This window comes from Danio rerio, chromosome 25 (genome assembly GCF_049306965.1).
Source record: "Danio rerio strain Tuebingen ecotype United States chromosome 25, GRCz12tu, whole genome shotgun sequence".
Taxonomy (NCBI): Eukaryota; Metazoa; Chordata; class Actinopteri; order Cypriniformes; family Danionidae; genus Danio; species Danio rerio.
This window is the reverse complement of record NC_133200.1, coordinates 21,137,838-21,160,998: the sequence shown is the minus strand read 5'-3', so window position 1 is coordinate 21,160,998 and position 23,161 is coordinate 21,137,838. Positions and strand designations below refer to the sequence as shown.

The following is a 23,161-nucleotide window of genomic DNA, read 5'->3' as shown; positions in this document are numbered from 1 at the left end:
GTTGAGTTCTTTAGAGCATATGTTTATTGAGATAGTTCACCCAAATTTGATTAAAAATGAATTTAAAAAAGTTTTTCAATGAAGTATGTTTTTAAGTTTGGTCTCTTTCTACCTTAAATTGATATCTCAAGAAATGAGTTTACAGTCAGATTTTGTTTGGGTGTAGTACCAAACTTTCATGACCAGTCCTTCATGATATTTCATAGACATTGCTATTGTTTTTACAGTCATTGGATTGGCAGTCCAGGTGCAAAGATGCATTCTGTGTGAATGGCTCCTAAATACGTATGAAGCTAATAGAGCCAAACAATCTGAATTTTAATTGCGTTAATTATAATTCTTAAAATCTTAAAGCTGTATTTTTACAGACCCAATATCTCCAGTCTTTGAATTCAGAACCAAACAAATCTGTTTGAAGTTTAAAAATATGTCTATAAGTTTAAAAATATGTCTATCAAAATCTGACTTAAAAAAATAGGTTGTTTTAAATTTCAGATGTTCAATAATCAAGTTTAGAAATACAAATTCAAAACATTTTTAATAGGACATAATCAATTCAATTTAACACAATTTAAATTCAGATTGTTTTGGCTTATTATTAGCTTCATAAATACGTGCATGCATAGATCTCATGTTTTTATAAATGAACTTATAAATGAAATTCATTTGTTCTCAGATGAATGTTTTTGACCTCCTAAAAGTGAGTAAATGCTGAACAAATTATACATTTTTTTGAGTGTGTCTGGTGACATGCGGCTGATAATGAGCTCGTCAGCTTGTATTGTGCATTTTAATGATGGCAATGAAACAGACATAAGCGTGAGGGCTTTGTGTGGTTTGCGTTTGGCTTACAATAAAGGCGATGGCTGACGTGTAGACTGAGTGCCAGCTGGATAAGGCAGAAAGGTTCCTCATGAAGTTCGTGACAGGTTTAGCACCCCGTTCTGAAAACACACAAGCAAAAAACACAATGAGTTTCAGGCCTGATACACCATCACTGGGAATAAAATAGAGTTGCAATGGGTTAATATATTTTGTTTTGGCCCTGATGGCTTTTTTTATTATTATTGCAGCTGCAGTATGAAAACACTCACTGAGTCGTCTCATATTTTCAGTTAATCTGCAGAGAGGAGAAAAGAAAATTAATTATTTAATGAGATCTGCTGCAAGGGTGAAATTATGAAGACAGAAATAGCAGGAAAATGGAGGCTTTAAGCTGAGCTGACTGTTGAGCAAACATGAGGCTGAATCACACGCTCATCTCAACATTACAGCACTTTTAGATACGCAATACACAAAATATATGAAAAACAATCAAAAATCATACTTGAAGATCTTAAACTAGCAAAATAAAAATCATTCAAGTTTACATAAAAGTAAAATACACAGGTTTTTACAGAGAAATGCCCTTTTATAGTGTTAACAAAAAAACTGGAAATACAATAAGATGCAATAATATTTATTTTTTGTGCTTTAAGTCTTTTAAAATATTTTATTGCTAATTGGATTTTATAATACTTTAATTTCCAACAAATTACAGTGCAGTTACACACACACACACACACACACACACACACACACACACACACACACACACACACACACACTCTCTTATGTATGTTTTTTTTTGTTGTTGTTGTTACTTAACTAGCAATAGGTTGTATAATAATATTAGTGCTGGCCAAAGATTAAATCATATTAAAAAATAAAAGTTGACACAAGATACGTCTGTGCATAATATGTTTATTATGTATATGCAATACACACATTTACAGAGCTCAGCATATACAAGTACACCCTTCACAAATTTCTCATTTAAACGAATATTTTCAATTGGAAGTTATTCAATATAATATTAGTGCATATACATTAGATTAGACAGTACTGAAGCCAAATCAGGAGCTTAACTCAGGATAACGGTCCAAAAACTAGCACACCCAAATTTATTTATAGAAAAATATTAAATACAAATTTAAGAAAGAAGAAAAATAAAGAGAAGCAAAAAATTTGAAGTTTAGTTTTCTTTGAATTTATTTGTATTTTCTTTCAATTTCTAAATATGTTTGGTGACTAAAACATTATTTTAATAAATTTGTCAGTTTAATAAATCAGTTTTGTTTAAATGCACCAAAATATACTTTCTATATTCACTGAGAAATGGATACTAATATTCATTTACAAACCTTGCATGGACATTTCAATTTAAATATAACTTGCATCATACACATATAGATTTAATATCTAAATATAAATAAACATTTTCTTAAATATACACATACACGTGTGTATTTAGATATATACATAATAAATACAGACCCCACACAAACTTATATTGTCAAAAAACGTTTATTTTGAATGTGATTAATTGCAATTAATTTTGCCCAGCACTAAATAGTTAATGAATATAAAGAATGTTATACTAAAACATAACAAATAAATACAGCTGAAGTCAGAATTGTTAGCCTCCTGAATTATTAGCCCTCCTGTATATTTCCCCCAGTTTCTGTTTAATGGAGAAAAAATTCAAATGTGTCAACACATTTCTATGAATAATAGTTTTAATAAGTCGTCTCTAATAACTGATTTCTTTTATCCTTGCCATCTTACTAGGTTTTTGCAAGACACTACAGTAGTATTCAACTTAATGACATTTAAAGGCATAATTAGGTTAATTAGGCAAGTAAGAGTAACTAGGAAAATCCTTCTATAATGATAGTTTGTTCAATCAAAAAAAAAATATATATTGCTTTAAAGGGTTAATAATATTAAAGAAAAAAACTAAAAACTGATTTTATTCGAGCCGAAATATAACAAGTAAGACTCTCTCCAGAAGAAAAATACATTCTAGGAAATACTGTGAACATTTCCTTTCTCTGTTAAACATCATTTGGTAAATATTTGAAAAGGAAAATCGCTGGAGGGCTAAGACTATATGAATATAACTATATAAATGCAAATAATTAGTTAGTGAACAACCAAGCTACTTAATATGCGTTTCCGTCTGATCTGATTTGATTCTCATAGTTTCGAATGTCCTAAAAACAAAACCATTTTTAATATGCAAACAGAAGGAATGTAAGTGTATATTGAAAATCATTTAAATCATATGTAAATGTGAGAGACTACGAGCCTCATCAGAGTTATTTAAAGTCTGTTGTACCTTTTTATAGAAACCTTTCCCTAAAATACATCACAAGAACATACATTTTTAAAAAGCTTCAGTTCAAAAGGTGTATGTGACACAAATGACCTGTCCATGACCTAAACGCCTCTTTCAAAACCTGTAAATTATTCATGAAATGATACAAAACGCTGGTCACCTTTTAGCACTTAGTGGTTCCTCAGTCTCGACTGTGTTTTCCTCAGGCTGAAAGCGGAAATCTTCAATATAAACACCAAAACGCTCGTAGAGCCACTTCCAGATACGACAGCGGAACGTCTCCTTCTGTTTGTCCCCTGACAGGCCAAACAACACAGAACAACATTTCAGTACAGCCATAACACACAACTCACTGGTTCAAAACACAAACATCTGGCTGGAAGTGGTCCAGAAATCAGAACGCAAACGCAAAGCTTATTTACAGTGGGAAAAGGCTGTATAGATTGTTTACATATTTTTCACATTATAAAAAATAACGTCTCTTTGGTGAGTTTTTTACTACAACGTTCTTTGAGGGGAAAAAAGGGGTTCTTCACATTTTAATAAAATATTCTTCACATTATGAAAAATGGGTTTATGTGATATTTTTTTCACAAAGACATTCTAACAACAAAGAAAAGGTGTTTTCAAATTTTAAAAATGTTCTCCACATTCTAAAAATGTTTCTTGGGAAATTTCCTTTAATAAAACTACATTTTTTATTAACCAAAAAAGGTTATTTGGATTTTTAAAATGTTCTTTAAGAAAAAAATTATTCTTGAGTAAATTAACTAAAAAGTTATTTGGGGAAGAAAAAAGGCTATGTTATGGAAATTGGTTGTTGGTTGATTTTGTGTTCTTTAACAAAATATTATTTATGTTAAAAAAACAAACTTTCATCACATTAAAATGTTTCTTGGTAGATTCATTTTACTAAAAAGTCTTTTTTTCTTCTTTGCAGCTTTATTATTGAGAGTAGAGGACAGGGGAGACTGAAGTATCATTTTTTATAAAAACCTTTTAAAAGATAATGTTTAAGACAGAAATATTTTTTTGTTTTTGTTTTTATTTTGTGTATTGCTAGACCACTCTTACTAACTCACAAGAGTGTTCTAGCAATATCGGGTGGTATTTTGAACAAATGTACAACAACTTTCAAATAATTTCTCTAAGCATTAAATTAAATTAAATTAAGGCGAGGCAGTGGCGCAGTAGGTAGTGCTGTCGCCTCACAGCAACAAGGTCGCTGGTTCGAACGTCGGCTCAGTTGGCGTTTCTGTGTGGAGTTTGCATGTTCTCCCTGCCTTCGCGTGGGTTACCTTTGGTTGCTCCAGTTTCCCCCACAGTCCAAAGACATGTGGTACAGGTGAATTTGGTAGACTAAATTGTCCGTAGTGTATGAGAGTGTGTGTGAATGTGTGTGTGGATGTTTCCCAGAGATGGGTTGCGGCTGGAAGGGCGTGCGCTGCGTAAAAACTTGCTGAATAAGTGGGCGGTTCATTCCACTGTGGCGACCCCGGATTAATAAAGGGACTAAGCTGACAAGAAAACGAATAAATTAAATTTAATTACATTTAATTAAAATTAAACATGGGTAGGTCAAAAGTAACAACAATATTGGCTAAATTTACCGGCTTAATCTTGTTTAGTTTATTCTGACTAAGACCTTGTTAGTGATAACTGCAAACCTGTTTTGTCCTTTATTTTTGCTAAATATTAAACTACATTTTCAGTTCCATCAAATGTTTCAAAAGCAAACCAACAATGCAAAATGTTACAATGTTCTACATTTTTTTTAAATTTGTAATATTATTATTGGCAATTCACATTAATTTTATAAAACATATTAATTCAAACATTGAAAACTCTAATGTTGAAGTGAAAAATAAGGTCTATTAGCAATGGGACAAAAATAACAGGGTTACTTTTATTTCCAAAGGAAGTTTTGCCATTTAAACCCTAGTTACTTTTAAACTGAAAAACTCATTTCAAACTTGTGGGTTACAGCACTTAATAACTTGTAGATTGATCAGTACTGTGATGCATAAAAAGAGAAACACAGCTTGTAATAAGATAAAAAGATCAGCTAAAATCATGTATAACCACAGGACACAGTCCTGAAATCAGGTGATATTTGGCAGCTCCATTAAGGATTGCATGTTGAACGTGCGGTTATAGCCTGGAAAGCAAATGTTGTCAGGGCTTCGAGAAAATTTGTTACATTCGTCCCACGCTACTTTCATCCCCACTCTCCCTTATATTCAGTATTAAAATATGAGACTCAATTTTTAGGCAATTTCAAGGGATGTTTGATTGCAGATAACATGGAAAGGTATCTAAAGCATGACTGAAAGTGATTTAATAGTGTAAACCTGAAATCCTCCATCAATCAGCTAAAGTGATGGATAAACTCTAATCATGTTCCTCAGATAAAGTTCAGGATAAAGACACTGCGCTTCTCGTTGACCAATAAAGAGTTGAATTTCAGGCAGAACAGGTGTGTAAGCAATTCAATTTGTTCTTCTCGCTGTAATGTTGATCAATCCGGATTATTCTAAATGAGGGACTGCGGCTCACAGTCATTACACCCACACAAAACACACACATCATCCAAACCATCTCTTTTGAAAGCACACACAGAAAAAGTGTCTTTATATTGATATGGAAAATTTAAGACTGAGAGAAATTATATTATTTCTGTGGAGGCGGCCAATAAGTTATTCCAAAATCTGTTAAAAATATTCCTATTTACAGGGTTTCCAATCTAAAACAAGTATCAAATTCACTAACTCTCTCTGACTAAAAAGCTGAATTTCTGTCCCCTACAGTATAATGAACTGAAGGCTAAGAAACTGTCGAGACTTGACAGCATTTAGGTACATTTTCAATTCTGCTGACAATCACTTACACTACCTAACATATACTTTAAAATATGAATGCAATGAATTAGCTAGCTAACAAACCACTTTTGACATGTATGACCAGTGGGGCATCAGTTTTTTTGAAGGTTTTTAGCTTTTCTGTCATCTACTTTCATGAAGTAGTCATTTTGTAGAAAAATCTTGTACAGCCTGGTGACAGCTTTTGAGTTACTGCTGAAACGGAATAAAATGACACTGGAAAATAGTCCAACTATAATAACAGGCAAAACACGTAAAACAACATGTTAAATAAAACACTGTATAGGAAAAAGTTATATTTCGATAAACATCAAAATCTGTACATAAATATTACATAAACATTTCTCATTTCTCGTTATTCTTAACAAACAATAATAAACAATGACAAATAAGCCTCTATGGGTCCAAACAACATCAGGTAAATGTGAATAAGAAAAACTGTTGCTTTCATTTATTTAGCTTAGTCCCTTATTTATCAGGGGCTACCACAGCGGAATGAACCACAGACTATTTCGCTATATTTTTTTGCACAGCGGATGCCCTTCTAACCGCAACCCAGCATTGGGAAAACCTATACACTCTCGCACGCACGCACGCACACTCCTAATACTACAGGCAATTTAGTTCATACAATTTACCTATGGGACATGTCTTTGGGTAGTGGGGGAAACCAGAGAACCTGGAGTAAACTCACGTCAACAAGGGGAGAACATGCAAAATTCATATAGAAATGCCACCTGGCCCAGTCGGGACTTAAATCAATGACCTTCTTGCTATAAGGCTTTGCTTTCAGAGATTCAAAATGTTCCTTATGGATATGGAATGGATAAAAAAAACGTAACATAAGTTTCTTTTGACTACCAATCTGTAGAAGGATAAACAGAGCTTCACCTGTTCCATTGAGAGAAGCGACTTGTGGTTTTGGAGGTGGAGGAGGGGAATCTTCTAGTCTGAATCAAACACACATATTGTTCAGAAAGTGCAAACAACAAATAAATAATTACTGTAGAGAAGTAATTCAGAAGACATGAAGTTGTATGAGCTTTACATGCCATACCTGGATCTGAGAATGTCGTTCATCTTCTGTTCGAGATCCACTCTCTTGGACTTCTCCTTCTCCAGTTCCTGTTTAAGGGTCTCGACATTAGTCTCTTCTCTCAGTTTCCTCAACTCTTCCTCTGTGGAGAAAACGCAAGAAAGCAGTTCAGCCGTGTGACTGAAGGATGGAGGCAACTTGTTGAAACAATGCAAGTCACAGAAAAATCCACCGATTTTATTGTAACCTTCAGTAAGCTTGAGTTTTTTTTTTTTTTACATGCACAAATCAAAGTGAGATGTGTCAGCTATAGCAAAATAAACCTTGACAGAATGTTCAAAATTGTTCTATCATAGGCTCATTTGACTAGCTAAATATACATTTTATTGCATAACATGCATTTTAACCAATGGAAAAACATATTTTGAAAAGTTTTAATAATTTTGTATGAAAAAACAGGCATCAGACTGATCAGATACATGCTAAAAACTATCATTATTTTTTAATATGGAAGCTGTGTAAAAGCATTTTAAAAAGCCATTCTTTAACTAAATGAGCTGAAAATGACCAAAAATTCAAATTTTTCAACTGTGGGAGAACATCTTTGAAGTAATGTGATCATAAAAAATAATAAAAAAAAGCACACACACACAAAAAAAACTTCACCCCAACATTAATCCGAAAAATATATATTTTTTTAAAACAAAACAAATAAATAAATTATAACAAAAACAATTACTTCTATTACAATTAAATAAAAAAGTTGAATAAATACATATGAATTAATCTAAAAGGAAAAAGTAATCTGAAACAACAGCAAAAAAAATTAGGTGCGTCGTCTTGTGGTTGATTTATTTTTGTTATCATAAAACAAGGTGGAGACTCTATCACTTTCACTTTGCAATTCATTGTAAATCAAACTTGTTTTCAGCCGAACCATTTAGACAATTCAACCTCCATATCCAACCCAAACACACAAGCTGCTGCTGGAAGACGGATTGTGTTTTATCTAACCAAAGTAAAAACAAACTTGTAGTTTGGCAACATTTTGTTTCTTCTTTGATGCAAAAGCGCAGCAGCCTGATGGAGTAGTTTTCCCAGAGCCGTGCTGCACACAATAACACCCGTCTGAACACAAGGCCACGTTCATGTATAATTGAGCAGGACGGAGGTCTCGCCGAGGGCTTTAGAGATTATGAAGGGCCCCTGTTTGAGACTCAAGGACAAGATTGTTGAAGAGAAGAAAGCTGATCTGAATCTGAAGATCAGTGCAGAGTAATGCAGACACAGAATCACACTCTTTAAACTTCACACTGCTGGTAATATTTTTAGTCTAATCTAATCCTTTATGATGCTGTTTTTACTGTACTGCAGTGCCCGTTTACAGTTGAAAGATATTATATCCACACACACACAATATTACAAGGTCTATAATAAATATTATTGAAAAAAGCAGGATTTCAGTCAGTACAGTATTAGGAGAATTTGATGAATGAATGTATGATGTATGATGGCACAGCATGACAGAGCTTCAATCTCAGAAACAGGCCACTGTAGTGATTATTTTTTAGTAGTGGTGCAAAGGTGGTCAAATGATAACCATAAGCTTCTTTCACACACACAGACCTTTCCGGAAAATTACCGGCAATTTTCCGGTAAAGTCATTCCGGAAATTTTCCAGATATTTAGCGGTATCACTGTGTGAAATCGGCTATTGTCTAGCTTTCTGCCATCCAGGACAAGACTGTTAAGGGTCATTCACAGTGACTGCAAGACTAGAGTGCAACAAATCACTAGCAGGTACAACAGTGGTGACCAGGGCAATCTGTCACAGCACAAAATTCACCACACTCCTGCGATAAATCCTGTGAAATGGGCTCAAGACAATCAAGAATAGAAGAAAGTAGCCTGGTATAACGAATCACGTCAACGGTTGAGCACAAATATGGCAATTACCTACTCACTGAAAAACATGTGCTGCTGAAACAATAGAGCTTAACTGTGTGCCAGAAAAACATTGCCCAGTGTATAAAACCACTGATGCAGGCTTGTGTGACCCAACAGTGCATCAGGTCCCAAAGTGTCTGCACTGATAAATATTATTTATTGGATTAACTAATAACTCGGAGGTACTGGATAAGTATGCAGTAAGGACTGGTAAGAGATAGCATATACTCATTGTTTTCATAATCATTTGCACCAAAAATGCTCTTTCGGGCTCTTTCGCCTGAGGTCATTCTCATTTGTTTGTCGCCAAACGTCTGATAACTGCCGTTCCAGTACTTTTTTCCAGTACTCATGCTAGACTTTCTGCTTTGAAATTGTAAAGTGTCACAGACATGGGTTCAATTGTTGTACACCATCACACACTAAGGTTCACGCTGAGTCAGCACCAGTCTTCAAATGTGGTGGCATCAAATATCACAGAATACCAATGGCCATTACAGTAAATAAATTCTTTGGCTGCCATTTTGTGGACCACAGCAAGTTCTACTGGCTATTAGGTGGGTGGTCTTAACGTTATGGCTCTTGTGTGTATATGCGTATTTAGTTTGAAAGCAGTTTGAAACAAAATAAAACACAAGACACTAACATAAATCTAAATCTTTTGTTTAGATGTAAAACATGTTGTGCAAGGGAACATGTTAAAGAGTTTTACATGGTTAATCCTGAAAGAGTCAGATTTGTGTGCTCTGGTCTGCAAACTCTTTCTACAGTTACAGTGAAATGAGGCAGAAATAATCATGTAAGCAGATATTAATATTCGTCATGCTACAAGCACTTAGTTTAGAAACAAGAATTTATACTTTTTTTACTGCAAAGTACAGGTGAGACACTGGACTCTAACAGCACTTACTGTAAACGCACGGGTGACTAACTGTAAACTAATAACCTGTGTGTCAACAGGGAAATGTAATCAAATCTCAGTAGCAAAATAGTGTTTAAACATTAAGGAGTTGCTTAGTCACAATCGACTTAGGTTACTTTTACACTCCGGTTAAAGGTGAAGGAGTCCTTTCCGTGACACTAATGGCACCAAACAGAATGGAAGAGAAGAAAAATCTAAATAATACAAATTTACACTAATAAAAACACTGAACGACAACAACAACAACAACAACAACAATTATTACTATTATTATTATTATTATTATATTTAATGTTAAATATAATAATTTATGAATTAAAAAATACAAGTAATAAAACAGTATAATAAAATAGTAATAAAATATATATATCATTATTAACTAATAAATATTTTAATTATTATTAATACTATTTTTAAATAGTTGAAGCATTTTAAGTTAATAAAGAGCAGCATTAAAAATAACAGCCTAATTCACCTTCACACAACCAGCACATTGTTCAAACTATAACTAGTAAGCGGAAGGAATGTGAAATGTCAAGATAATGTTTATTACGGCTTGATAAGGACATGTTTGTTTTGTTTGTCATATCAGATCTGTCAGCTTCTCCGAGTGACTCAAACAAAATTGGGCCTCACTTCCTGCTTATTTGCAATATTTTTATTCACTTTTTCTGCTTTAGTATATAATGGCCTATTTATATGAAAGCAGTTAAGCATATGAACGTCTTTATGATTAACTCATTATATACAGTAAGCTGCATTGTAGTTTTCTCTAGAACTGTTAATGAGAACTATAAAAAAATTAAACAAAAGAAATGCAAGATAAAATAAAACATGTATAAATGCAACAAAAAAATATAATAAAACAGTGATTAATAAAAATAAATAAATACTACTACTACTCTACGATTAAAAAGTAAATATAATAAAATAAAATAAAATGAGATTCAGCACCGGTCAGAAACAGCACTTTATTGTAAAGCTGAAACAGCTGCAGCTTCAGTGGATCATAGACTGATCTTTATGTTTCTCCTCCTACTGCATCTGCCAACATCCACACTCAAGCAATTCAACATGGATTGACTCATTTCAGGCTCAGAAATGTGAAATGTACCACAGTGCTGGAACATGTGATTCTAATTGCTTCCAAAATTGGTCTTAATAATAGTCAAAAATATATTTTTAGAACTATAAAATTGACTATTTATAACATAAATAATTTGCATACAATTATTTCAGATCTTATGCATTTACTATTCATTGCTATAGGTCCGTCACATTTTTAGGTCCCCTTGAAACATTTCCGTTGCGTTTCATGCTATTTGCATGTGTTATAAGAAACTTCTGTAACTGTAAGAACATTTTCTTGATTTGTTTGTGTTGTAAGGATTTGGAACGTGTTTGCTGTCAAACCGATACAGATCTTTTCTCCATTTGCTGGTGTTTTCTGTAATTGTATGCGTTTTCCTTAATGTGCAGTGCCTTAAGCTCTCTTGGCTACAGTACATTCAAGTAAAATATTTTATATACAAATTTCAAACATTTAAAATCCTTTAAATCAAATAAACCGAAATATAATATTCATTTTAATTTACAATTTATATATTTTTATGCAAATAATAGTTACAGTTTTTATAATTTCAAAGAAATATTTTAGTTGTCGTGAAATTGATCAATTCATAAGATGAATTAAAACTAAACCTGAACCTAAATAAAACTAAACTAAAACCTAAAACTAAGCTAAACAAAAAAACTAAACAAAAATTAAACTAAACCTACACTAAATTTAACTTAAACCACACTAAACCTAAACTTAATTAAAACTAAACTAAAACTAAACCTAAACTAAAACTAAGCTAAACAAAAAACCAAGACTAAATTAAAACTAAACTAAAACAAATTAAAACTAAACCTAAACTAAAACTAAGCTAAACAAAAAATAATACTAAACTAAACAAAAAAATTCAACCTTAACCTAAACTAAAACTAAAACTAAACTAAACTTAAATCTAAACCTAAACTAATCTAAAAAATTTTTTTTTAAAAATGAACCTAAAAAAATATATATACATATTCTTACTTAAAATCTATAATTGTTTTTTTTTTAACCCAAAATCCTATCATAAACCTGTTACCTGTTTGTGGATTAAAACACAGTAGACTTTGAATCACCTCTACGCTTCTTCTATATCAAGTTAAAGTCATCAGATGATTCATCAGGTTTTACCTTTTTCTGAGTGGAGAGGTTTGTGTTGTGTAACAAACTATTAATAAGTCTGGCCTGCTTTTATGGACAGCAACAGTTTGGCGGTCCTGATCTGACCTTTCACAGCTTTACAGTACTGCAGTGCTTAAGGGCAACACACACATACACACAAGCAGGCACGCACATACAAACACTGGGTCTAAAAATAAAGTAGACACTCCCAGGCTCTTAATAAACAACTAATGCCAATATACAGATAGGAAACAGGGCTAGATTATTTGGCAAAAAAAATATTTATGAAGATTTGCAGATTAAAGATGAGATCCTGTATTTTTAATAACTAGTATAAAAATATCTCTGCAGAAAAGATGCATTTTATATGAGGAAAATTATTGTACAAAAATGTCCTAAACAGGGATGGGTAAAATATATAATTTATGGTTATATCACAAGTGTTGTTTTATCAGCAATGTGCAAGCTGAAATGATCAAAGTTAGTGCTGTAGCTCATTCTGCTAAAAACAAACAAAACCAAAAAGCTTTCACTGGAGGGGTCTATTCTTCGTACCTTGCTTAAATGATCTAATGATGATTTGGCAAATCCTGGATCTTTTAATCTTGATAACTGATCTTTGGCTAATTTGGTTCTTCAAACAAGTTTGTCAATCAGATTAAAATGTCTGGATGAATTTATCTGAGATCGCTGCGTGTGTTGTGAAGGACAGATCTATCCATCCTCGAAATCATGATCAGCAATGCAACGATTGGCTGACGGCACAGCAGGGTAATGACATCATCTGATTAATATTCAATTATCCATGTGAGCTAAATTACATAAAATCCGCAGTAAACGGTTTGTTAAATATATTACGCAATAGCTTTACACCTTTTTGTGGGCTGCATGATTGGCCCTTTCATTTGTCAAGAGCAATTTTTTCAGTTTTACAGTTAGAGCGGATTTTCCTTATTATAGTAGCCATAATAGTATTATAGTAGTAGCTGTTTTTTTAATCAGGGTTAAGAATAATTGGATGTGTACAAAAGCATTTTGATATTGGTAAAGACGTCTGCAACTTTTGTAAGGGATCAAATCACTGTCATATTAAGTGTTAAAACATGTTTATGACTGCATAAATGTATTATTGCTTTTAAAAAAGTCACATTGTGTATGTCTATTTATACACAAATTGTACTAAAGCGATCTAAAAAGTTCATATCAATAAGTTTTCTCTTTGCACCACCAGGTGGCAGTCTTTGTACTTTCACTTCAGGGGTGCAAACTGCATAAGTTTTATTTATTTATATATATATCTTCATTCATTTTCTTGTCGGCTTAGTCCCTTTATTAATCCGGGGTCGCCACTTATCCATTAAGTTTTTATGCAGCGGATGCCCTTCCAGCCGCAACCCATCTCTGGGAAACATCCACACAAACACTAATACACTATGGACAATTTAGCCTACCCAATTATATATAGTTTTAACTTGTACTTTACAGTGGGCTAGTTTCTTCCTTGATTTCACAAGTGTAAGTAAGTGTGATTAAAATGGTTGCCGCTTTGTTTTCTCTAGATTGCAAATTATGCTATTTGTTTTTTGTTACTCGTAACTGCTTGTACTGTATCTGGTTAACTATATTCTTATATCAAGTCTAAAGCCACATTGAAAATGCGACGTGTGTCGATTAATGCTGAATGTGTGTCATGGTTAAGAATGAAGCAATATGCTAGTGTTTAACTGCACTGCTTTATTGCACTCCTGCATTGGGCTTATACACGTGTTTCGGGCGCTGTGGCGACCCGGGGATTTCACAGACTGGGAGTTTTCTGGAATAAATAACATAACGGGAAGGCGGCAGGAGATAGGTCTGAATTACAGGAGAGTCTCGGGAAAAACCCTTCCCCTGAAAACTTCAAAATTGTTGATGTGCCGTACATTTTACTCTGTCTCGCGCTGAACACTGTCAACCAATCACAACAGACTGTCATCGGTCCAATCAGCGCAGATTAGCTTCGCACTAAGGAGGGGTTTGGGAACAAATAAATCGAAGAACGAATTATATGGGGGTCGCTGGGATAATGAAGTAAAAATAAATACATATTATAAGACAGTGAAAGTGTTTTTTGACCTTGCATGTATATCAGCCTGTTGTTAGAGACCCTTATCACCAAATTATGACCCTTTTAAGTGTAAAATAGGGGCTCTTTAATCTGATTCATAAAGAACCAAATTAACCAGAGATCAGTTGTTAAGATTAAAGGTTCAGGATCTGCCAAATCATCTTAGATCAAATAAGCGAGATAACGGCCCCCAGATATCAATATTGCGTAATATTTTATGAAAAACAATTTCACTCAAATATTGTTGTTTTTTAGTCAATACCAAATACCACTACTCAAACATCCAGCAATACTCAACATTATCAGTGAGGGATAATCTGCAAAAAAAAAAAAAATGCTTTTTCATGAAATGTTATTCGCAGACCGCAACTCGCATCTTGCATTTTTTCACCGTTCTACTGCATCTCACATTATATTTATATTATATTTAATGCACTCAGTTACTAGCGATGTGTTCCAAGTCATGCCAGATGCAGACTATAATTTTAATATACTATAAAATACAGTTTGACTGATATAGTGACATAGTGATTCACAAACAACTAAGGCACACAGAAAACCAAAATCTAAATATAAAAAAATCACTTTATATTGTATACTGTCTCCGTGTTAGTTGCATCAGATGTCCATAAGACATGTTAGGATCATAAAAGACAAATAATGTTAAACAATAACAATACACCATAAAATGTCTACATCATGTTAGCTCTGTTGGATGAGTGTGTGTGTGTGTTAAACCCCCAGTAGAGAGCTAATCTCTGCCTCAAAGTGTCACTAATTAAAAATGAGGTTTGGGTCAGAGGGATCAGTGGTGTACATGGAGGGTTTATCGCTGTAAGACGCACACAGATCTGGTCTTAATGAGAGTGAGCTCAGTCCACTGCCAGAGTGATAAACTGACACACACACACACACACACCTGGAGATTTACTGCAGGTCAGTTTTACTCCTTAGGAGGTGTTTGTAACTAAATCTGGATGTAAAATTTAAACTCCATACAGAAACACCAGAGATTGTTATAAAAAATCATTTTAAATGTGACAATCTTTTAATTCATTCATTTTCTTTTCAGCTTAGTCCCTTTATTAATCAGGGGTCACCGCAGCAAAATGAAGCGCCTACTCATCCAGCATATGTTTTACACAGCGGATGCCCTTCCAGTCGCAACCCATCACTGGGAAACATCCATACACTCTCATTTACACACATACACTGTGGACAATTCAGTTTATTCAATTCACTTATAGCGCATGTCTTTGGACTTGTGGGGGAAATCGGAGTACCTGGAGGAAACCCACGCGAACACGGGGAGAACATGCAAACACACACAAATGCCAACTCTTTTTAAAGTTTGCAAAAAAAAAAGAAAAAAGAAATAGGTAAAAGTTGTCCACTAAGTTGTGGTATTAGTAAACCAAGTAGCCAACAATAAACAAGTCAAGAACAATGGAAAAAGCTGATAAGTATCATGGATGTAGAATTTATTTGGCAAATACGTTTTCATCCCCCATTATATATATATATATATATATATATATATATATATATATATATATATATATATATATATATATATATATATATATATATATATTTTTTTTTTTTTACTTGTTTCTTTTATTCCTGTTTATGTAAAGCACTTTGAATTGCCACTGTGCATGAAATGTGCTATATAAATAAACTTACCTTGCCTTGCCTATTATTCACATCAGCACTTTGTCCAAAAAACTCCACAAAAATCCAAAACCACCTCAAGTGATTGTAAAACTTTACCAATTTAGGGATTTTTAAATTAAATAGAAATGTATATTTTTATCACTTTAAAGTATGCGTGAGGTGGAATTTGTTGTAAATGTTGATGTACTTCCAACTGTAGTGAAAATATTGAGTAGGGGTGGAGCTTTCTGTTTGCACTTCATTAAATCATTGCAAACTAACAAGGGCGTGATTAAGAATATTGTGGCTAAAGCAATAAATATTATGTTAACAAAGAAGGACTGTATGGAGACCCGGAAGGGACGTGATGGTGGGGAAAAAAAATAGGTGTAGGAAAAAAAAAAGTTGGAAGAAAAAAAACAGTGATAGGAAAACATTTTTAAGCTTTTTTTTGCGTTCCCTCGAAAAGATGTTTTGCTTTCCCTCGCAAAGATGTTTTGCGTTCTCTTGCAAAACTGTTTCTCCACAAACACTTCCTGTTCACTTAATTTACGTAAACCCTCGTGTTTTTACCAAAATTCTCCCGTATTTTACCATTCACTTTCTTTACAATAAAGTTGTGCGTCGATCGTCGCTTTTCATATGCAACCTCTGAACCAGTGAATGCATGCACAAGCGCTGATTGACAGACCCGCTTGGTACATTAAACTGATCCCAGATCAGCTTGTACACGCCATTTAAAGAGGAGCAAAGGTGCAGGACACTTTTGGATTCGAGTTTGTTTAAACAGACAAATACACTGAATAATTTGTAAACATGTCTGTCCTGCATGTTTTATTTTAAACAGCTAATTTCCTCTTAAACGAGCACAAACAGTTACTAAAGTAATGGAATGCTTTCATTATAGATCTGTGCATTCTTACAGAGACACCTCTGTTATCAAACAAAGCAAAACATGTAATTCATTTGCTGCTCACTTGTTTGATAACAGAGGTGTCACTTTAAATGGCGTGTACAAAAGCTGATCTGGGATCAGTTTAATGTACGGAGTGCGTCTGTCAATCAGCGCTTATACATGCATTTACTGGTTCAGAGGTTGTATATGAAAGACGACGATCGACTAACTACTAAATAAATTGGGAATCTCTCAAAAACATGTTTAAAAGGCTAATAACAAATTAACAAATGAACATTATGACTGAGATTATTTACACAAATTACAGCACATTCAAACCTCTCAGAAATGAGGATTTAATCAAGCGTAACACTGAGCCATTAAAATGTATTTTTCTAATAAGGGCCGTAGAGTTGCTAAAGTTTGCCCTGCACACTTGCGGTTTTTAACCCACAGTCCAAAGACATGCGCTATAGGTGAATTGGGTAAGCTAAATTGTCCATAGTTAATGAGTGTGAATGAGTGTGTATGGATGTTTCCCAGAGATGGGTTGCAGCTGGAAGGGCATTCGCCGCGTGAAACATATGCTGGATAAGTTGGCAGTTAATTTCTCTGTGGCGACCCCAGATTAATAACCTTACAGACCTTACATTAAACTGTTAATAATAAAGCTCATGTTTGTTTTTAAATATTCTCAATTGTAAGATTAAAATATTTGACTTGAGAACATTCTTTTAAATGAACATAAATCACAGTCTAGATCATAAATATTAAGGAGTTTAAAGTCCTAATTAAGAAAGTGGGCACAAACGATGCACAGGTTATTGTTCACAGCTTTCACTCTCAATGCAACCAGTTCTAAACCTGCTGCCTTAAAATACTGCTGACTATGCAGACAGTATGCAATGAGTCCGCATGCTAGGTTTTAGGACACTGCTTACAGCACACTGGCTCAAAAATGACAAAGTGGCCATAAGAGGATATAAAATCCATCTGAAAGGACTGCTAAATCAGCAGAGCTCCGATGATGTAAAACAATGGAGCCATGTAAAATAGGGACGCCTTAAGAATGAATGAATATCTTGAACACTCACGAAGAAAGTGCTTTTCCAGTAAGGCTATCTCCAGGTGACCTTTGACCTCACTGAGCGGGTCTGCATCAGTCATCTTGTAGTCCTGGATGGGCGCAGCAGACATGGTGAGCATCCCTGATCCAGCCTGAGGACAAACAGGAATAAAAAATATGTTAGTAAAGTTTGATGAAAATCTGCTGTTGATTTAAAGCCTTCTCTAAAAGTTTGTACTGTAGTTTATGTTTAGAGAAAGCTGTATGTTAACGCTTAACATGATGTGTCATTGCTAGCATTATTCAAACTGCAAACATTTTAACATGTTGCTGGAATGTTTCATACATGATTTAGCACACTGCTAATGATTTAACACACTGCAAACATGTTTTGCACATTACATGATTTAACATGATTAAGCACTGCTAACATTTTATAATGTTTCTAGAATATTTCTGTCATTATTTTGCACATTGCTTATGATTTAACACATGGCTAATGTTTATATCACAGTGCGAATAGTTTAACACATTGCTAGCATGTTTAACATATGATTTAACATGGCTATTGTTTATAACATGATTTAACACACTTAGCCTATATGTTTAACATGGTGTTAACATGTTCATTTACACTGGTATTTTAAGAAATGCTAACATTTTTTACCACATTGCTAAAATTTTTGCATGTTGCTAGAATATTTCTATCATGATTTAGCACTTAGCTAATGATTTATTACTGCTGGCTTGTTTGGGACGTTACATTAACACATGCTAGCATGTTTAGCACATTAGATGATTTAAAAAGTTTAAAGTAGCACTTTAAAAACTGATTAAGCACTGTTAACATTTTAATATGTTGCTAGAATCTTTCTATCATGATTTTGTATTTTGGTAATTATTTAACACATAGCTAATGTTTATAACATGACTCATCACACTGCTAACATTTTAACATGTTGCTGGAATGTTTCTAAAAGGATTTAACACATTGTTAGCACTGTGCAAATGATTTAACACAATGCTAGCATGTTCAGTGCACTACATGATTTAACAATTTTATAACATGATTAAGCACTGCCAACATTTGAATATGTTGTTTATGAATATTGTAAAATATTTCTATCATGATTTGCACATTGCTTATGATTTAATACAAGGCTAATGTTTATAAGATGATTCAACACACTGCAAAAATTTTTACATGTTGCTAGTATATTTCTATCATGATTTAGCACATTGTTAGCACATTTCTAAATGACTTCCCTGCTGAAAAAAAAAACAGCTGAAACCAGCCTAAGCAGGTTGGCTGGTTTTAGCTGGTTGATTAGCCTGGTTTTAGATGGGTTTTGGCCATTTCTAGGCTGGTTTCCAGTTATTTCCAGCCTAGTCTAAAACCAGCCTCCCAGCCAGACGAGCTAAGACCAGGCTGGAAATAACTGGAAACCAGCCTGGAAATGGCCAAAACCCCTCTAAAACTAGGCTGGTCAACCAGCTACAATCAGCCAAGCGGCCTAGGGGGATAAGTAGGGATGTTGTTGGAATATTTATTTCATGATTTAACACATTACTAAATGACTTGACACACTCCTAGCTTCTTTAGCAAATTACATGACTTAAAACATGGCTAATAACACGATTCAGTACTCTGCTATTTTAACAAGTTGTGATTATCAATCATGACATAGCACATTGTTAGCACATTACTAAATGACTTACAGTAACACACTGCTAGCTTGTTTAGCATATTACATGATTTAAAGGGTCACGAAAACACAAACACATTTTTTTGAGATGTTGACAGTCATATACACTACTAAAAACACTATTAGGACACTATTTTCACTAACAAGTGAAAATTGGTTATTTTTGCGTTATTTCGAGCAAATTCGTTCTTCCGGTTTGAAACAACGCTCAACAAAAATACTTTTGTAAGGAACATTTTTTACCCGAGAGCTTTTCTCATCTGGAAATGGTGAAATGCGGAATTGCCGCTCGACTCTTTTTAAAAAAGACGCAGCTCTAGTTGTTGTTGATTGTCCTGTCTCTACAGATTTGGTGAGCAAGCGATCAGTGGTCTTTGTTTTTTTTTATTCAGAGGAAAAAGTTAGTTTGTATTGTCAGCAGTACTCTTTCAGTATTTAAAGACGAACCTTAGTCTGATGATTTCTGAGTTACTAAATTTTACAGTACATTAACATCACTACAATATCATAGACTGAAAGATCCGCTGTAAATGCTGCTCTCCAAGTGTAAACATGTAAACACCGCAATCAAACTATTACCATCGTGTAGGATTTTTGCCGCATTTTGTTACAGGAATAACACACACGGCTTTCTGACGCTACCTACTGAGTGCATCTACGTTACAGAGAAATGCGGAGGTTTTTTTTTCTCTCATTCCTGTTACGGTATCAAACAATGCATTAAAAATACACGCTTAAAGCAGTTCCTCGAATCAAATACCTCGTTTGTCATGAGGGGCATGAATGAAATTCCTAAAAAAATTGCCAAACTGCCGTTAAAGTCCACCGTTTAATAATTTGGCAATTCAAATTCAATTTACTGATGTCCATGTAAACACAGTCACTGTCTTTCTCTCTTGCGTCTGTGTGTTGTTTTGCCTCAAATCAGCGTGTGCCCAAACCCACACTCCCATTTTTATGCGAATTTTCATGCACCTTCTTTTTCTCCGACACTCCCCCTAAACAGAGCTGAACACGCCCAGTTTCCTGACTTTTTCCAAACTAGAGGTGTGAAAACACCCTGCTGAAACAGGGGGGTTTCATGGCCCTTTAACACATGGCTAATGTTTATAACATGATTTAGCACTATAGCACACTGGTACTAAATCGGTACAAATGATTTAAAACAATGCAAGTTAAGGTCATTACATGTTTTAACATAGGTTTATGCGATGATTAAGCATTGCTAACAATTTAGTATGTTCCTAGGATATTATATCATGATTAAGCACGTTGCTAATCATTTAGCACATGGTTATTGTTTATAAGATGATTTAGCGCACTGCAAACATTACAGCATGTTGTTAGAATTTTCCCATCATGATTTCACACATTGCTAATGATTTAACACTGTTAGCATGTTTAGCACATTATATGAATTAAAACGTGGCTAATGTTTATAACATGTTTTAACACACTGCTATCATGCTTAACAAGTTGCAACTTCATTTACACTGGAATTTTAAGGAATCCTAGTATGTTTTACACATTGCTAAAAAGACTTCTGACATTATTTAACACTAATATTTTGGATGTAAAGACAACATAACAGAATGATTAATATGTTATTTTAAATAAAAATGTTAAATATGTTATTTAAAAAATTGATTTGGTGGTAGTTTGGTGCTTAAGCCTCAACATAATCATAAGCAGCGTAGAAGTTTGTGAAGGCTCATTACAATGTCAACATTAAATAGCTGCTAAGGTCCGACATTAAACATTAACATGACAGTCTAATAGACATTATATTCAATCGTAAAATACAAATAGGATTGTTCATTAGGAGTCCAAAGATTTGTTACTTGTCTGTGGCTCCAGCATGCTAGAGACATTACAGTGTTGTCTTCCAGTAGTTCAGCAGAACCAGGTTTCTACAAATCACGGCTCTTGTCACAACCGGACGCCAACACGGCAGATTTAACAATGTTGACCGGCTTAGAAACCTCCAGAGACACAGCAGATCTCTTAGGTGAGCTTTCCTGGGCTAATTAAATTATAAGCTGCAAATGCAATTTCTTTGAAAACACGCTTGAAGGAGGCTGCTCTTAATAACATCATTTTGTCAGAGCGTGGTTTCCCATCAGTTCTTCTCTAGTAAAGTGTCATGCAGTAGGTCAGAGGCTGAACGCAGGGTGGCATCAGAAGCAAACAGACACAGGAAAACTTTTATCAAAGAATTGAGGATGTGAGAGATGGAGGGCAATCTCAGCTGCAACAACAGGAAGAGGTCATTTATACAGAAGAAATACAGTGGAGATAATGGATGTCCTTTGGGAATCTTGCTGTCTGCCTCTCATGATATGCAAAGAACAGGAAGCAAATGCTTACTGCCAGCAAGTGATGGGAAAACATGATTTATTACTATGATTAATAATGTTGTTTCTTTCTAAAGTTTTTAGTTAATATTCCATTAAAGAGATTTTTTTCAGAAAACATTAATTATAGCGAATTTGATTTTTATTTGTTTAAATCATAGGTCTCAAACTCCTGGAGGGCCACAGCTCTGCAGTTTTGCTCTAAAGCTAAATGAAACATAGCTGATCCAAATAATCAAGGTGTTCAGAGCTGTGGCTCTTCAGGACTTGAGTTTGAGACCTGGGGTTGAAATGCAGGGTTTCTACAGGTTTCACCAAGTCCAATTTAAGACATTTTAAGACAATCAAGAATTACATTTTAGACTTGTTCAGAGCTTAAGGCTAAGGATTTTTTAATTGCCCGGCAGAATTTTTTTTCTTGCCCCATCAAAAAACTAATTCTAATTAGTTATTTATTACCCAAATATTTAAAGTAATGTGTCAAAAAAGCAGACCCTAGTTGTATACTTACTAACTTAAAAAAAAAAAAACTTAAATGTATGCACTACAAACTGTTAAAATGTTATTTACAAATACAATTTTTTCTAAAAGTTTTATTAAGAATGTATTGTTGGAGATTGGATTCGTGTTGAATTGATTGGGTAGCTTGACATGCACAGAGAAAAATAAAATAAAATGATTTAGGACCTACAAGACAATATTTCTGAAGACTTTAAGACTTCAAGACCCCGCGGACACCATGAAAATCTGCCATGAGCAAATTGCTAAAAATGCAAAAAACAAATAAATTTAACTGGTTAATATCCAATAGCATCTTTGAATGGGATGCAGTGGAATTATTATTACAATTAAGAAGACTTTTTTGTTATTTTGGAATAGCATATATATATATTTAAATTAAACTGATAAATCATTTAACATCTTTTACAATACCATTGTATTTGCTAGCATTTATTTACTTATTTTTATTTTTTGCTAGCACAGTTATTTAATAACTTATTTATTTTCTATGACTAGCGGTTATAATAGAAAAAGTCAGCCCAGTCAAATTTCATATTTGATAAATATTTACAAAACATATAAATCCCAGACATCAACACAAATGATGTTATAAATAGCTCTTTGCAGCTTTTACATGGTAGCCCATAGACATAGATTAAGTGATTTTTTTTATCGTTATTTGAATTTCTTTAGTGTGTGGATGTTTCCCAGTGT

General features: G+C 33.8%; 1 protein-coding gene across 36 annotated transcripts in view; it reads right to left on the bottom strand.

Moving 5' to 3' along the window:
* Nucleotides 1-23,161, bottom strand: part of gramd4b (GRAM domain containing 4b) — a 65,738-nt gene that overhangs the window by 27,933 nt on the left and 14,644 nt on the right. For 21 of the 36 annotated variants that reach the window (XM_005163041.6, XM_009297989.5, XM_005163043.6 and 18 more), the window contains 6 exons: nt 17,915-18,038; nt 7,097-7,217; nt 6,931-6,989; nt 3,321-3,456; nt 1,095-1,120; nt 853-944 (listed from right to left, as the gene is read on the bottom strand). In XM_005163041.6, coding sequence (XP_005163098.1) covers nt 853-944; nt 1,095-1,120; nt 3,321-3,456; nt 6,931-6,989; nt 7,097-7,217; nt 17,915-18,038 — 558 coding nt within the window. The remainder of the gene's footprint in view (nt 1-852; nt 945-1,094; nt 1,121-3,320; nt 3,457-6,930; nt 6,990-7,096; nt 7,218-17,914; nt 18,039-23,161) is intronic. The other 15 variants (XM_073943065.1, XM_073943071.1, XM_073943072.1 and 12 more) reach the window with 1 other exon arrangement.